This window comes from Platalea leucorodia (genome assembly GCF_965183815.1).
Source record: "Platalea leucorodia genome assembly, chromosome: 7".
Classification (NCBI taxonomy): Eukaryota; Metazoa; Chordata; class Aves; order Pelecaniformes; family Threskiornithidae; genus Platalea; species Platalea leucorodia.
Window position 1 is genome coordinate 55,347,270 of NC_138829.1, and position 16,415 is coordinate 55,363,684.

Sequence of the window (16,415 nt, forward strand, 5' to 3'; positions counted from 1 at the left end):
ACTGTGGCAAGGCTGTGATGGATTACGTGGGAAGGGGAAGGTCCCTTGCACAGGTTTTTGGCATCTCCCTTTTCCCTAACCTCAACAGAGAGGCCAACGGGATGGCTGCTGGGGAATGCAGGGTACCCTTCCCTGTTCCTCTCTAGTTCATGCAGCCCCATCTCTTGCAGGTGATATTTTCAGCGATGGTAGACACTCTTGCTTTTTGCAGGTGATGGGAGGTTTACCCTTGATTGCAATAGGATTTGCATGGGGTCAACGGGCTATATGCCCTCTGGGAAACAGCAGCCTTCATGCCAGGGGTTGAGCATGGGTCTTCCTAAACCCTGTTCCCCAAACCTGTTCCCCCGTGAACCCTGGCTCTGAGGGGGCAGCCTACCCGACACAGGCAGCGACCAAAGTCAACACCGTCCTGGCCCGATGCCCCAGTGAGCTCAGGAGACAGGAATGTCCAATGCACTGGTAGAGGGTTCCTGGGTTTTTCTGGCGCAAGTCTGCAAAGTCCAAAGCCTCTGGGAGGCATTTCATTTTCCTTTCTGGAATTAACTTTAGTGCTGAAGGTTGGGTTTGGGCCAGCAAAGCTTCCTTTGAGCCGTCGGCCGTGCAAAAGACTCCTTGAGTCTGCAGCATTTTCCTTAAATGCAGCTCATCTGGTGCCAGAAATTTCCCTCGCCTGAATATTATAATCTCCTCAAGTGCCGGTGAGGAATTGCCCAAAGGAAACGTGACCTTTCGAGTAATGCTGGCTTGTCTGGAGCGGGCGTTTGTGGCCATGTGAAACGGCGCAGGCTCTATCGTTGTTCTGTGGGAGGAGGAGGTGTTTTGTAGGGCAAATGGAAATAAAACTCCTCCCTTGGCTGGGGGTCCGGAGGGAGGTGAAGTCAAGAGCTGGATCTGAAATGGGCAGCCAGCCCCTGTCAGAGCAGAAGTCTGAGCATCCCAGACGCTTGGCAAGCTGTGGCCCCATGGCCAAAGCTGAACCGAGGTGCTTTCAGCCCTTCCCTAGACTTGCAGGATCTCCTCAGGAAGAGATAAACCCCTTCCACTAAGAGTGTTTCGCCCCAAACCAAGACCTCCAAAAGCTGTTGGCAAACATGTAGGGATTGCATAAGAGAAATGACCCGGCCCTGTGATGAGGTTTTGCCAGAGTAAGCCTTGCCTGCAGCTCCTGGCTGCCGGGGCAGCAGAGCAGTCTCTCCATCCTCCCTTCCTTCTTCAGTCCGCCTAATGTTTGTGTGCGGGGGTGAATTTCCTTTCTCCTTGCAGGAAAACCCCTCCATCCAGGCAGGTGACTGGGTGCAGGAGTGTAGCACAGTGTAGCTCATCTTGCAAGTCTTCAAGCTTCAAGTCTTCTTGCTTTCCATTTCCCTGTCCTGTGTTGGGTGAAAAGAAGTGGGGAGCTCTCAGTCCCACCAGCAGCTATGAGCCTGCTTCTTCCTAAAACTTCCCTAGCCTAGGACCGACCTGGGAAAGCGCTGGCTGGAGGTGAAGGTAGAGGATCAGCCTGATCCTGAAGCGCTGGGTAATTATTTCTAGAAACGGGAAAGATGGTTGTGCAATACTGCTGTGGGCTGAGCACGTTGAGTTACTGAATGTGCTTGCGAGCAATTAGAGCAAATGGGAGACCGTGGCCCCTTCTTAGAAAACAGAACCATTTGGAAATTAAATCTTTCCACCTTTTTGCTTTGAAAGGCAGTTTACCAGCTGACCCCCTCCTCACACTGATGAAGGCTTGGGCTTGTCCAAAATAAAATGGCACATTCGGTTTGTGGTCCAACAAACCCTTGTAGCTGACCCAAACTCAAGGATTTTGGCAAGGTTTAGTTTCTCATTTGTTTGGGGTTTTTTTTGTTTGTTTTTCACTGAAGACAAATATTTGTGCTGCTAGGTCAGTCGAAAAGGAATCGTCCTTTTCCCTCTGCTTGTCAATGTGACCACTGAACCCCAAAGCATCACTTATTAAACCTTGCTCTGCTGCCAGTTTGTTTGAATATGAGAGTGAGCTCTGAATCTGCTAATAAACCGGGTTTAGATGTTTGCAGGAGGGTGGTGATATTTCAGAATCCGGAGTGAGGAGGGCCTCGGTGGGGGCTTTATCCACAGCCCTTATTCCTGAGAGGGGCAGGTATGGACCTCCCAGCATTGCAGCCCCGCTGCAATGCTCAGTGTGTCTGAGCCACAACCCAGTGTGGCGGCAGGCAACTCAGAGGCCAATTTGCTCTGCGGCACAAGGAGCTGGGAAAGATATTTCCCTGCTTTTGCAGAAAAATCCTTCTCCCCAAAACAGTTGCCCCCAGCACTATCCTCAGCCCATTCGGAGGATGCAGGGACAGAATAGCAAGCCGGTGAGGTCATGGGGAGAGAGTTAGTCACATCCAACTGGGAAAGGGAGAGGGCTGCCAACCAACGTTGCTCTCGCACTGTGGAAAGCTCGTGTGGGTTGGAGGGGACCCGCCTCTGGACTCCCCCGGGTACCCCAGCCAAGCCGGGGGCTTGGTGCAGCGCTGCCTCTGCAGTGGCTTCCCGAGTAGCTGGAGGAGCTGGGGAAGGGATTAAATTGAAATCTAATTTGTTCTGGCATAGATGTGGACCTTGCTTGTCGTAACTGGGGCGATCTGGGCGAGCGGGGGTTAAGAGGCTTTCTGAATCAGAGACTATCTGGAGCTGTCGCACAAGGGAGGGAGATCATGGCAGAGTTTAATGAATGACTTCATTTATATATTAAAAAAAACCCAACACAACAACACGGTGGCTTCCTGCCAGGCCCACAGACAAGGGTTTCTATGGGAACCTGGGGGAAAACAATAAATAGGAGTGTGGGACGAGTAGGGAAGGGAGGAGGGGAGCCCGGGCTCTGGTCCGGGTCCGCTTTGTTCCTCATGGAGAGCAAGGTGGCAAGGGGCGACGAGGGGGAAGAAGGGGAAAGGGCAGCTGAATTTGCTGCTTGCAAACAGACCCCACCCAAAATAAGGCGGGCACGTAACTATTATGTGGCGGCGGAGCGGTCTCTTGACCAAGTCCGGGATCTGCTTCATTCCCTGCTCCCCTGTGGGCTCAGTGGGGATGGGTGACCTGTCTCCATCTGGCTCCATATCCCGGGTCTGCTGCCTCAGGGGAGATGGGAGTTTGGGAGGGCAGGGATGAGGGGTCACTCCCAGCTTCATGCCTGGGTGGCGGTGGGACCACTCTGTGAAGGGATGCTACTGGGGCTAAGCTCGGTGGTCCTGCTGGTGCCACAGAGTAAAATAGACTCTGAGTGAGTCTCCCCTGGAAAGGTTGACAAGATTCATAATGTAATTAGAAAAGCCAAATTTTTCTTGAACAAAACGTCTCAATTAATCCCCCTTTTTTTTTTTTTTTTCCTTTCCTTTGCTGAGAGAGAGAGGTATCTGTCCTGAACCTCAAATGAAAACAGCATCTTAGTGAGGTCTTCTCGCATAGTTCATAATCCAGGCTGTGGGCAAAGCTGGCCAGTCTGGCAGAGTGGCACTTCTGGGGCAGCTGAAACCTGCCCCTCCTTCACTCAAACTGGGCTGAAACAAGCCTCAACTAAGGCATTTTTGTTTCTTTTTCCTTTTGCTTTCCAGAAGCTCTTTGCCCCAGCCTGAACTGAGGTTGCACCGCATCTCCTGCTGCGCAGGTTCATCCTATAGGGACTGCAGTCCTCAGGGTGTGCCTGAATGGGGCAGGGAGACACGAGTCAGGCTGGGTCCTGCTGCTGGTGGGAGATCGCCTTCCTGACTCCTGGGTGCGTGCCTTGCACAAGAGCATTTCTGTAAATAGGCTTGCAAATGCCAGGTGAAACAGCCTTCGTGGTCTGGTTTGGACCTGGCTGAGCCAGGGGTGAGTGGGGTGAGGGAACACCTGCCCCAGCATCTGCTACAGCATCTGCCCTGGCATCAGCCCCGGATACCACGAGTCAGACCTGCCCTGCTCTGGCTGCCAGCGCAAGCCCTTTGGGTTAGTGGTGACCCTGCCACTGCAGCGCGTCCCTTTCTGCCTGCATCCCAGCTGGTGCCGCCAGCGGTGGAGCAGGAGCCAATGCTGCGCAGAAACCAGCGTTATCGCTGGAGGAGGAATGTGGCAGCTGCCTTATCGCTTCCTCAGGGATGTGAGAGGCCGTTCTGCTGACAGAGTTGTTAATATCCAGCAGCTGAGACATCTGGGAGAAGCCAGGGCAGGTTTTTCTTCTCTGCAGGGGAGGAAGGAAGCTCGGCAGGGCAGAGTGGGACACAGCCGCTGCCCTCCACCGCTGTTCTCTCTGCTCCTGGTCAGGCAGGAGCAGCTCAGCTGCTTAAGAAAACTCACCCCCAGGGTGCAGATCTCGTCCTCCCTGTGCCAAAGCTTGAGATGGAGGTGTGGGATTTCTTGCAGCACTGCAAAACCCTTTACAAACCCTTCCCAGGGTGCAAAGTTGTTTTGCAGGGAATGGTGTGTCCCAGTGGGCTTCCAGCCTGTGGGGAGGTGCCTGGTCTGGGAGGAGGGGGATACACACCACATCTTCCTTGGGGGGGAGAGGCTCTCCTCCACCTCTCTCCCAGTCCGTGTTTCCCACCTTGTCCTTGCACATAGATCGGTCCTGCCGTGGAGCCGTGCTGATGGAGGCGGGGATGCCACTTCGAGGACCACCACTCATGGTGGGAGCGCTCCTTTGCAGGAGTCCCTTGCTTGCCAGGGGGGAGCCCAGCACCTCAGGGGCGGGTATCACCAGGTTTTGCAGGTGCTGCCTGACGGTGTTAAGGATGGCTTTTCCCTCTGGCTTGGCAGGCTGACAGCGCAGTGGAGTGTGGAAGACGAGGAGGAGGCAGCAAGAGAGCGGCGGCGGCGGGAGCGGGAGAAGCAGCTGAGGTCCCAAGCAGAAGAGGGCTTGAATGGCACGGGCTCCTGCTCGGAGAGTGCGGGTCTGGCACAGGAAAATCAGTAAGAAATACCCGCGGATAAATCTTTCAGTGACATGCTCTCTCCTTGCAGCAAAACCCTCCCGCATCCATGGAGCGGGCGTCTCTGTTGTTCAGGGTGCTTTGGGGAGATGGGGAAGTTCCTTAATAGGTTTGGGTTGGGGGATTTAGCCCAGACTAACAAATAGTGTGTTTCTAGTTTGGGCAGAAAAAGTCAGAATCTCTGCTTTTGTCTTTTTTTTTTGGCTAGAGGCTGGGTGTTTTACTGCCCTGAGAGTTTAAACTAGGACAGCTTGGGTAAGGCTGAGCTCAGGCAGGGAGTCCCCATCGCCAGGCATTTCAGTGCCTAGTTAAATTTCAGCTTGTGAATCATCCTACACCGAAACTAATGGAAGTTCCTGATAAGTATGAAGACAGACATGTGCCTGAGGATGTGATACACAACCCTGGGCAGGTCATGGCGCTGGTGGCCAAGCGAGCGATCACCTCTCCTGGCCAGGCTCTCACTCCTCCCTTGGAGGATGCTGCCCTGGTGGTGGGGAGCATGGAGCAGCTCCTGAGCTGGTGCAGTTCACAGCTCCAAGGGTTAAAGTTAACTTGATGCTTTAATGGGGCAACTCCTAAATGGAAATGGCTCAGGAGGCATTTATGGAGATGCTAAGCTATCTGCTGTCAGAGAGGAAACCCCTGGAGAAGGGACAGGATGACCAGTCAGGTCCCCAGCATCCCACCTCAGCATCCCACCGCAGCCGCCCTGTGTCCACAATTCAGCAGCCCAGGTGCTGTGCAGCATTGGGGCTGGCACAAAAACCAGTCTGCACTCTGAGTTGCCAAACTCTGTCTTAAAGACCCCAGTCTTCTCACTATTTATGTGTTCAACTTATTTCTAAATATATTAAACACAATGGAAAAGTGGCGGCAGGATTTGGGATTACAGTCAGAGAGAAGCAGCAGCTTCATTTTACTGGAAAAATAACAAAAGCTATTTACAAAAACCTATTTTTTTCCATGAAGAGATCATTTTTTTTCCCAGATACTTTCAAAATTATTCAGGACTTTTTTTTTTTTTTTCATCTAAAAGCATTGCAAAGAAGCTTCAAAATCTTTTGTGGAAATACACCCAGTGATATTCTGCAGACAAACCCACTGCAGTCTGCCCTAAAAGCAAACAGAAGATCTGGAAAGTAATAATAATTGTTAGCTTTTCCAAGCCCCCCTTCACACGGGGGTTGGAAAATAATTCTCAAAAGTCTTTAAAATGGCTGACAAGATCTCTGGTCTCTGCTTTACTGGGAGATGCTGTGAGCAGCCTTAGGCACAGAGCAGCGTGCAGCAGCCCCAGTAACACAGCTTGCAGGCTCCGGTCCTGTAGGCACAGGCACAGACACGCTGCTGACCCCACAGGACCGTTGGTAGTGCCCAAATTTAATTGAGTGCTTAAACATCTGCGAAGGGGGCAATGACAAGAAGAACTCCTAAAATGAGGGGTTTTGCTCCCTGCTCTGTGATGCTTGAGCTTGCTGGGGCAGGCTTCACTGGAAAGCATGTTTCTTCTCTGGCCATCCCCTGGTTTCTTCTGCAGCTGCTGACAGCCACCTGGGCTTGCTCATGCAGCTGGGGTCAGCCCTGGCTATTAATCTTCTGAAAATCTTTGCTGCCTCTTGTGTAAACACTGCCCCCTCCTTCCCTCGGCTCTTCCCGCGCTGGGACTCATCCCATCCATGTCACTCCTGTCTGTGAAAACCCACCTTTGGCATTTCCTTGCACCAAAGGGACAGAGCAAAGCTCCTCTCCTCCCTTCCCCCACTAAAAAAAAAAGAGAAATAACCCCAAAATAGTGGGTTTGCAGAAAAGATATGCACAGCCTTGGGAACCAACGGGGCTGCGTAGCAATGTAGGACAAGCAGCAACCAAGACATCAGCTTAGGTGGTGCTGATGGGGCTGTGCTGCCTTGGTGCTTCCCCTGGGGCCGGGTTTGCAGAGGGCACAGGGAAGCGACCAGTTTTCAAACAGCATTTGGCCTGTCTCCCTTGCTCCCTGGGAGCTTTTCTGATAGCCTGAGCACATGTTTGTGGCTGGGGCCACAAATACCAGAGCAATTCTGCCTTGGGCATCATCAGCACTGCAGCTTGCGTGAAGCCCTGACCTGGGACTCTGAACATCTGTGGTCCTGTCCTGGCTCTGCATCAAATTTCCTGAGTGTTGTCCTGGGGCATTCATGAGCTACTGCTACACACGCAGCAGAAAATAACCCAGCCTGGGCTGTGATGTCCTAGACCAACATGGTATCGTGCTCAGCAGTCTAAGGGGATGCTGAAGCACAGCAGGAGCTGGGCTATGCTCAAACTTGTGGCTAAGCAGTCATTTTTGGTGTGCACTCCCTGCTGCCCTCCCTGGTGAGCCTGGCGAGGGCACGTGTTTTTCGTAAACCCTCAGCTCCTGCAGTCAGTTCAATATGAGACTACAAATCTCAGAGAAATGCCCCATATTTCAAGCCACCAGGGTCACGGAGGAGGCTAAGCATCTCCTGACACCACCTAAGAGCCCAGAAAGGCAAAGAAAAGACTCACACACATTTATTACGTATTTTGAATCTCTGAGTTTTAAACTAATCTGTGGGTCCCACATCCTAATTCCCATTCCCAGATGATGTGACTGCCTTGCATCCCAAAAACATCTGTGAAGCCAGCTCCTCAGGCCAATGCTTGCAATGTGGCTGCCCACCTAGGACCTCCGGCCGGGAGGCAATTCTCCTTGTGAACACAAGGAAAGAAATAGGAAACAACCCAACAATCCCCATGCACAGCCAGCCCGCGTGTGCTGCTGGCAGCTGTGCGCCCCGGGAGGGCTGTGGCTCCGTACAGCAGTAGGGTACTCACAGGAAGGGAGCCAGAGTCATGCAAGTGCATGTGACTGGCTCAGAGCTGTAGGGCAGCGTGAGGATCCAACCCAGAACTTGAGCCAGTGTCCTAATCTTTGGGTCTTCATGCCTTCCTCATCCAGCGATCTGTTCAGGCCAACTCCTGCTGATTTCTTAGAAAAGAAATTGCTTAAAATCTTCTTAAAAAAGGAAAGGAAATGGAGCTGCATACCAACATAGGACAAGCAGCAACTGAGTTTGAAACACCTAGGGCCAGCTCTGGTGCAGAAGAATACCGTGTGCTTTTTGGTTTTGATGTGCTGCTTGTCTTTTTCTCGCCTGTGTGCGGACACAGAGACCAGGCAGGCAGCAGGGTGCTCCTGCTGGAGACACAGAGCTGCTCCTTCTTCCTCTCCATCTTGCAGCGATGCCTCAAGAGACCCCCTTTGTACAAGGGCACTCCCTTGAGTGTGTGGCAAAGGCGTCTTTCCTGTAACAAAGGATAAGGCTTCAAGTGGGATTTGGGAGCAGTCAGAAGAAAAAAGATGCAATAACTGGAGGGAGAGAAGGACGGTATCAGGCTGGGGCTCTTTCAGGCCAGGTTTAGGGTTTTTTGCATCTCTCTCATCCTTATTTTCCTTCTTGTTGTGTTTCAGCTATGACTTTAAGCCATCCGGAACTTCAGAGCTGGAGGAGGATGAGGGATTCAGTGACTGGTCCCAGAAGCTCGAGCAGCGCAAACAGAGGTGGGTAGGACACAGCCAGACTGAGGGGAGGGGAACCGACGTGCCCAGCAAAAGGACCGTCCCCAAGGAGGGGCAGGATGGGTCCTGCACTGCTGGGACGGATGTTCTCCACCTGCCATTTAGGCTAGCGGGGAGGAACGGGCTCAGGGACTGCGCTGGGCTTTGGGGATGTTTGGATTGAGCTTTGCACTCCAAGCAATGGCAGCCTGCCAGGACGCCTGGGTTTGGAGGAGTGACAAGAGCGGATTTAAGCCACCTGAGCTGCTGCAGGGGCTGAAATGGTCTCTAACATAATCCAGGCCAGCCTAAAAAGCTGTTCTAAGTTATTGCTGCTTCCTGGCTCATGGCAGCATAGTGGGTGTTATGGCCCCAGCCCACCTTGTGCTTGACTCCTCTTTCAGTCAGGGAAAACAGGCAGCAAAGAGCCCTGAGAGGTGCTTGTGTGCTGGCTGTTTAGTCCCCATTTCCCATCACTCTCCCCTTGCTGAGCTGAAGCAAACTCCTGCCTTAACCACTTCCCTTGGACACCATCTACCTGCACGTGAACTCTATGACTCAGCTCTCTTGGCAGCTTGATTTTATAGGAAATTTTACCCTGTGATGACACAGCCTCTTCTTTACCCTGAGACTGAAAAAATGCCTAAGGTTAATATTTACTGCTGAACAAATAAATAGAGTTCGCCTCTTTCTTACTTTTTTCCAAACAGTGTGGCTAAACCACTCTGCAAGCTGTACCTTCACAGCCCCAATCCCACAAGCGTTGCTCAAGCACCTCACCATGGCACTGATCATCACATCTGTGAGAGCAATTAGAAATCAGTCCCATCTACTTTTGGCACACTGCTTTTATTTCTACCCCCCTTGCAAAGAGCTTGTCTGGAGAGAAAGGCTGCTGCTATTCCCTTCTTGGTATTCAAAAGAGAATTAGCTGGAAGGGTTGCATTATCCTCCCCAGGAATTGCTCCTTGGGTTTTTATGTGATGCTTGTGTTTATTCTGTAGCAGGGCAGGAGGGTGCTGAGCAGGGGAGGTGCTTCACCCATGGCAGGTGAAGCCCATCAGAGAGGGGTGGTGCTTTAAAGGCTTTTGGCTGGAGATGAGCAAGCTTTTGGCTGGAGGCTGGCTTCCAGAGGCAGCTGAAGGGGCTCAGGTCCTCTGGGCTTGCTGGGAGCGAGCTTTTTGCAGAAGCTGGGCTTGCTTCCTAGTGGGTGGCTGTGCCTTGTAAAGTCTCTTCAGCAGCTTTTCTCTTCTTCCTTGCTTACCTGCCTCACCCAAAGGACAGGCTTGGAGTGTGGTGTGAGCCCAGGTAGGTTGTGTGTCTGGCTGGGATGCTCCATGCTGGGACAAGTAGCACTGTGGCCAGGGTTTCCCAGCTCCCCTCTCTCCTGCTTAATTGAATATGGAGCAAACTGGTTTTTTATGCAAAGGATGTTTAGGTGGTGGCTATGACTGAGGGCATGGAGACAGTTGCTCTCCCTTGGATGGAGCTAAAATGGCTTGTGCATCCTCTGAGGACCTTGGTGCTAAGACGTGTTCTTTTTGGTTCTGGTTCCCCACTTTGTGGGGGGAGATCCATGCCCCCACAACTATCAGCTGCATGCAAAAGGGTGGGAGTTGGGTCAGACTAGCTGCCTCCCATACAAAATTGCTGTGGTGCAGAAGGCATCCTATAGACTGCACATATCTGCTGGCCTGAGTTTTTAATATGAGCTTGCGCTTTAGATGGAGGCATTGCTGGCATCCTGGTTAAGAGAAACTAGTTACCTGGGCTATAAAACCTTCAGAGCCTGTTTGCTGTTGGTGACTACGCTGTTGTGGGAGGATGATTAGTAGCAAGCCAAGCGAGCCAGTGTATGCATCAGCGTTTTCCCTATGTGGTCAGTTGGGAGGGCTGGATGGTGGCTGTCCTGTGAGCTGCCTTCCCAGCAGCAGAGAGGTGGGTGGAAAAGCATCGCTTGAACTTTTTTTCATGTTTTGGTGCTGGCTGGTGAGGCAGAAGCAGTGAGTCAGCCTTGCACTTTGGCAGCTGCCTGCTAGCCAGCTCTCTAGCCTTGCCGTCACAAGCCAGGTGATTTTCTAAGAAATGGGTGGGAGGAGAAAGCTGTTCTCTGGCCAGGGAAAGTAAGATGGCAGTAACATCTTGGTGCCCGACTGTGAGCCAGTGAGAGCTCTGGGGTTACGTGCGCCCACCAACTCTGTGCCCAACAGCATGGGCTGCTCTGCTTTTGCAAAGCTGATTGCTTAAACATACTCCTGGGTCTCCTCTCTGCAGCCTTGGAGACCTGGAGGAATCCTCTTGTCAAACCCCATTGTGGTGTTTTAAACCAAAGCCAAGGAGTGACCCTGGCTGCTCTGGGACTCCTTTGTTTTGCTGGGCTATGACATGAGTGACATGAGTAGAGGTGTCATTTGTTCTGGTGGGTAAAACTGAGGCTTGGGGTCAGGTATGGATATAGCATTGCCTGTGAAGCACTGTGCCTTGCAAACAAACAAACAAAAAAAAACCCTACGCGAGTGGCTGTGCAGCCTTGCCCTGCAGTTTAGTTTTAGCTAGGAAAAAGGGGGATCTTGGGAGGCACGTTCACGTGTTGTCGGTTGGATCCTCCTCCAGCGAGAGGCTCTATTAACATGGAAGATAAGGGAGAGGAAGGCTGTGTTTGGTGCTCCATGTTGAATTGATGCTGGGAACCGTGGCGGTAGTGTCAGATCTGTGTTTATGCACCAGGACCACAGAGCACACTGGCTGACCTGGGATTTTGGCTGTAGCAGAGCAGAGAATTGAGCCAGCACCATATCATGGTGGTAGTGTCCTCTCTGCCTGGGGTCCGAGCAGATGTCAGGACCTGGCGTTTAAGTCTGTCTGATCTGTGTTTTCCTGTGGGTCTTGCCCATGGTGAGACTGGAAAGGTGCAGATACTTTTAGCTCTGCCACAACTCTTAGTTGAGCTGTGTCCTGGGTATTCAAAGCATGGGAGTGTGATGTGACTGCTGTTACACCTGTGTGCCTGGAACTGGATGGGACCATGGAAGTTGCTGTGAGCCCTGGTGTAAAACACCCAGCAAGCTGTAGGCTTGGGAGAGCGATAAAATTGGTTTTCTAGAGGTCTGTAGGCTCATACCAACATGTTTTGCTCCTTTGATCTCTCCCCCCCACCTCTAGGTCTCCACGACAGTCATATGAAGAAGAGGACGGTAGTGTGAGGGAAGCTGAAGTCAAACTGGAGCAGATCCAGCTGGATCAGGAAAGCCCAGAGGAGATCCGGGAGGAGAATGTGGTTACTGGGGAAGAAGAGAGGCTGTACCAAGAGGAAGAACGGGTCCGAGAGCAAGAGGAAGAGGAGAGAGCTGAGCAAGAGGTGGGATCAGGAGGAGCTGACCTTCTGCTCTCCACAGGGCTGGTGGGAGAACTGGTGCTGAGGGCTGCTCTCCAAGAACTCAGCTCACCATTGCTGCTTACACTGCTGGGTGTTGAGCCCATGTAGACAAGCAGTCATGGCATGACCTGGGGCTGGTGCCACTCTTGCCTGTGTTCCTTCTTGGGGTCGCTACAGACAGCCTCTGACCTCTTGTGAGGGTGGTGTGTTTGCTCCCAGAGCTTATGGTGGTTTAGTCACATCCCTGCAATACCAAGAAGGAAAGTGCTACTATTTCTCCTGTGGTTTTGTGGGCAGTGAGTAGCTCTTCAGAAGAACTCAAATCTAAATTTTACTGCTTGTTTTTCTCTCCCCAGCCTTTATCGCACCTTTGGAGCACTTTGGCTTGATGTATCTCTAAATCTTGCATTGCTCTCAGCTGAGGTTTTCTTTCTTTGCTCTTCTGATGAGGAGTAATTCCTGGTAAACAAGAGAGACAAAGCTGGAACTTGAGTGGTGTGCAAGTCCATTAGGGTGGCTAAGCTGCAAGTATCTTCTGTTGTAAATGGGTTTTGACTTGCTGAGGCTAGTACGCTTTTTGCATTTGAACTGTGTGTGTGACTCTTTCTAGCCCTTTATTCTAAAGGCAGCTGCTCTCTCTCCTTGTGACCTCTAAATGAGAAATTTACATTTTTTTATCTCAATAGGGGTAAGAAATCTTTATTAACTGATGCAAGGACCATTTTCCACATAATTTTGGAACCTTGAACCTGTAAAATTTCTCTGGTTTCCCGCCCCCCCCCATTAACATATGAGCTTCTTCCTGGATGTTTCAAAATTAGATGATGTGAACTCAAAGTTTCTGTGCTCATGTGTTTGTTTAGTGTAAAGCAGGAAGCCTGGGAGACAGGGGAAAAATCACTTTTGTTGCATAGTAAGCACTTTGACCAGCTCGCTTCCTGGCTTGTTCATTTTCTACACTCAGGAAAAGAAGAGAAGGAGAAATGAAGAAGAAGAAGAAACACCAGAAAAACGCCAGAAGGCCCCAAGCCCTGCCAGCCTGGAAGAGGAGGAGCTGTGCTCTGACCATACCGCAGTGTGTTCCACGAAGGTTTGTGTTCCTGCAGCCCCTCTGGAGGTGATGGCAGCTATTGCAATAGAGCACCTAACCAATGATGAGGAAAGATGACCCAAAGCTTGCAGTAACATAGGGTGTGAATCCTGTTATCCCACTCCTGCTAGAGGCTGGGACAAATCACTTGATCTGTTTCCTTCATCTTCCTTGGTTGTCAGTCTCCTCTCCTCCTGCTTTGCCTGCTTGAGCTGTTGGAGACTGTAACTGTTTCTGTCTGTGTATACTTTGCCAATCACCGTAAATGTCTAAAGTTCATTGAGGACTCCAGGGAGTATTGTAATACTGAGAAATATGTCTGTGCCTTAAGCCTGTGAATTTGGTCAAAGATGACACATGAACTTAATCAGAAAATGAAATTTCCCTTCTCCCCAAAAACTTGAAGCACTGGAATTTCCCTGTCTGTCTTTGAATAAATCAGAAAGCATGACTTAAGGTTTTAAACAAACTGGGATTCCTAATCTCTGAAGCATCATGTCCTTCCCAGTCACATCTGTCTGCATTGATGCTCTTGCGAAACTTCCACTTCTAACACCACCTGAATTGCATGTCATGACTTCTGTTGCATTTGTCACAAATCCTCAGTTCTGTGCATGTGCTTTTAAATACAATAGCTACAGATAAGTGGTTTCTGTAGCCAATGGCTTTTTGTCTTTGTAAGCCCTAAGCTTGTTGATTATAGCTGTGAGGGAAGTGGTGAGGAGCCTAGGTAGCCTGTTAATCTGCTGTTGGTATTATCTTTGCTTTTTTGCATTTATATCTGTGCTATTTGCTTCTTAGCCAACATTTCCTGGACAGGGAGGATTGTACAAGCACTTCCTTTTGCACCAGTAAACAGATAGTAAGAAGAAGGTTTCACCATCTACAGCCATCAGATCCTTGCTCTTTATGGAGAAGCCTTTTAAAAATCCAGTAGAGCAGGGGAAAAAGGGTGGGTTTGGATGCAGGCCATGTGCTAATGTTAGGTTTGAAAAGTGAGGTGGGGGTAGCCAAAGCATATCCCCTGAGTGGGACCAGAGGGGAAATGTGGGGAACACTTCCAGTGCCTTTTATGTGCTGAAATTCTCATTGTTACAACCCCAAAACACCCATAGCTTCCTGACCTGAGCTTAACTGCTGCTGCTAGGATTAGCCCAGGGAAAGGTTAGAAATATAGTCTTTGTGTTTTATAACGGTGATGTCAGAGCTCACCAATACACAAAGCTGAATGTAAAGCTTGTCAGGAAAAATATGAGCTTGGGATCTTTCCAAAGGAAGGAGGCTCTTTACACCCCAGCTAGCAGGGCTTTGTGTGAAAGCTAAGAATTAAACACATTGACCACCAAGAAGGTGTTTTGGCACGGGATCGCTCAGCAGAAATACTGCTTGCAGTGGAAAGATGAGAGCATCTGCAGTGGGTGGTGAGCTCCCCTGCCAGCTGTGACTGGTGGAGGCCAGGTACACCTCCGGGGCATGCGGATGTTGGGGTGCAGTGTAACGGGGTGTTTGGGGTTCAGAGGGCCAGTGTGGCCTGGGGGCTGAAATGGATGTGTGGTGGCAGGGGGGAAGCCTTATACCAGCCCTGTTTTTGTCCCAGGCTGCTTCTGAGCTCCGAGTTTTGGAGTGAGCAACTGTGGTTTCTTCTGGCCTTTAGAAAGCGCTTTGGACCAGAGAAATGCACAACTCCGGCTGCATGGAATTGCCCTACTGGGCAGAGGGAGGTGGTTTCCAAATAGCTTAGGAAAAGTTTGTTCCCACCTAGACTGTAATGCTGAGATCTACTGTCACCTACAACCTGTTTCTAGGCCCCTCTGTGTTTAACTTGATGTTCATTTATGACCTTTTGGAAGCACCTGTGGGTGGTTTGCACCTGCACAGCATCTCTCTGGCAGGGTTGACAAGGTTTTTTTCCTATTGGTATCTTATCTACTTGTGGTTGAGAAGCTGAGACATGGGCAGGGATCTACCCGATCCCCCTTTCAGGTGCTGTTATGCCCCATGAGGTGCCAGCCTGCCCGTCAACGTCCCAGAGGGATGGGCAATCCAATCTCTGAAGTCACGGTTCAGGCAAGCACCAATTCCTCCAGCACCAAGCAAAGGAGCAAGCTGGCAGCAGGCAGACAGCCTGCCCAGCAGAAACTGCTGGCTGGAGGGATATCTGTCATGCTGCTGTGTTGGGACACCACAGAGTGACTCTCTCTAGCGCATCTCTGTTAGCCACGGTTGCACTGTTTGTTGGTAGTTGTGCTCTTCTCTAATGGGCCTTGTGCTCTTGGGCACAGCTATTAAACGTGTCCTCTCTGTGACGCTGTCTTGTCTTCTGCTTAGCTGAAATTTAGCACCAGCATCCTGAAAGTGTCTTAAAATGAGCACTTAGCGCTGCTTTTTATCTTGGTAGGTGATGCTTCTCATGGCACAGGCAGCAGTATACAGGGAGAGAAGACTCCTTGTTACATGGTTGCTGCTTCTTCGCTCTGCAAGAGCTGCAGTTAAGAAACAGCCTCCCCTTTGACTTGAAAGTGATTTTCTCTCTGTGTTTGTTTTCTGGAGCACAGAAGAGCTGTGAGGTTTAGCAACATTTCACCTTTCCTTTATGCAATGGTTGTGAAGTGTTTGCTTGCCTTCCTGTCTTGGCCAAAGAGTTCTTGCACAGGAGCCTCTTGTGCAAAACTCTTTCCTGATGGCTTGACCTGAAGGGCTGCCTTGCAGATGGCTCCATGTGTTGACCTGCCCTGTCTGTGTGCTTCTCTGGTGTGGATAAGCCATGATGTAACTCAAGCCTGTGCTCCTCTCATGCTTGGCTTCTCTTCTGCAGATGTGGCTGGCAATGCCTCTAGTTTTCCCCCTTGTCTTTCCACACTTGTCACTTTTTCTTGTGCCTGGCTAGGAAGCCAAGTGTCTGAGAAAGATACCTGGTCCTTGAGCGGGGAAAATGGTTTTGGTTGCTGTTTCAGCTGTCAGTCAAGCTGCACATTTTTGGTTTGCCCCTGAAACTGGTTGGACTGCTACTGTGCACTGGTGCTTTTGGCTGGGATTCTGCTCACCTGCCTTGGAAGGGAGAAGGGAAAGGGGTGCTTCCTACTGTGGGAACATGGGACTGAGTGAGGCATTTCTAGCCAAAATCTGGGTGAGGGAGCAAGGAAGAGAAATGTCTGAACTATGGTCGGCCAAGGTGACCTACATCCATCTGAGGTCCATGGAGAAAAGTAATATCTTTGTATTCTCTCTTCCACTTTAGATCACGGACAGAACCGAGTCACTGAACCGCTCAATAAAGAAAAGGTATCTGTAGGGTTTACCTTGAGATAAAGAAGGTCCCTTCCTCCAAATGGAGGATGCCAGGGGGTCCTGCTGTGGATATGGGCAGGAGTGACAGGCTGCCTGTTGCCCTCAAAGTCTTTCCTTCTGTCTGAGGTACTGGGGGATCACCTTAATCCTCTTCTTGCT

General features: G+C 50.8%; 1 protein-coding gene across 2 annotated transcripts in view; it reads left to right on the forward strand.

Annotated features, from left to right (window-relative positions):
• LSP1 (lymphocyte specific protein 1) overlaps positions 1-16,415 on the forward strand; it is a 51,160-nt gene that overhangs the window by 21,568 nt on the left and 13,177 nt on the right. For both annotated transcript variants that reach the window (XM_082318291.1, XM_082318292.1), the window contains exons 2-6: positions 4,768-4,920; positions 8,416-8,505; positions 11,665-11,860; positions 12,843-12,968; positions 16,207-16,250. In XM_082318291.1, the coding sequence (XP_082174417.1) occupies positions 4,768-4,920; positions 8,416-8,505; positions 11,665-11,860; positions 12,843-12,968; positions 16,207-16,250 (609 nt within the window). The remainder of the gene's footprint in view (positions 1-4,767; positions 4,921-8,415; positions 8,506-11,664; positions 11,861-12,842; positions 12,969-16,206; positions 16,251-16,415) is intronic.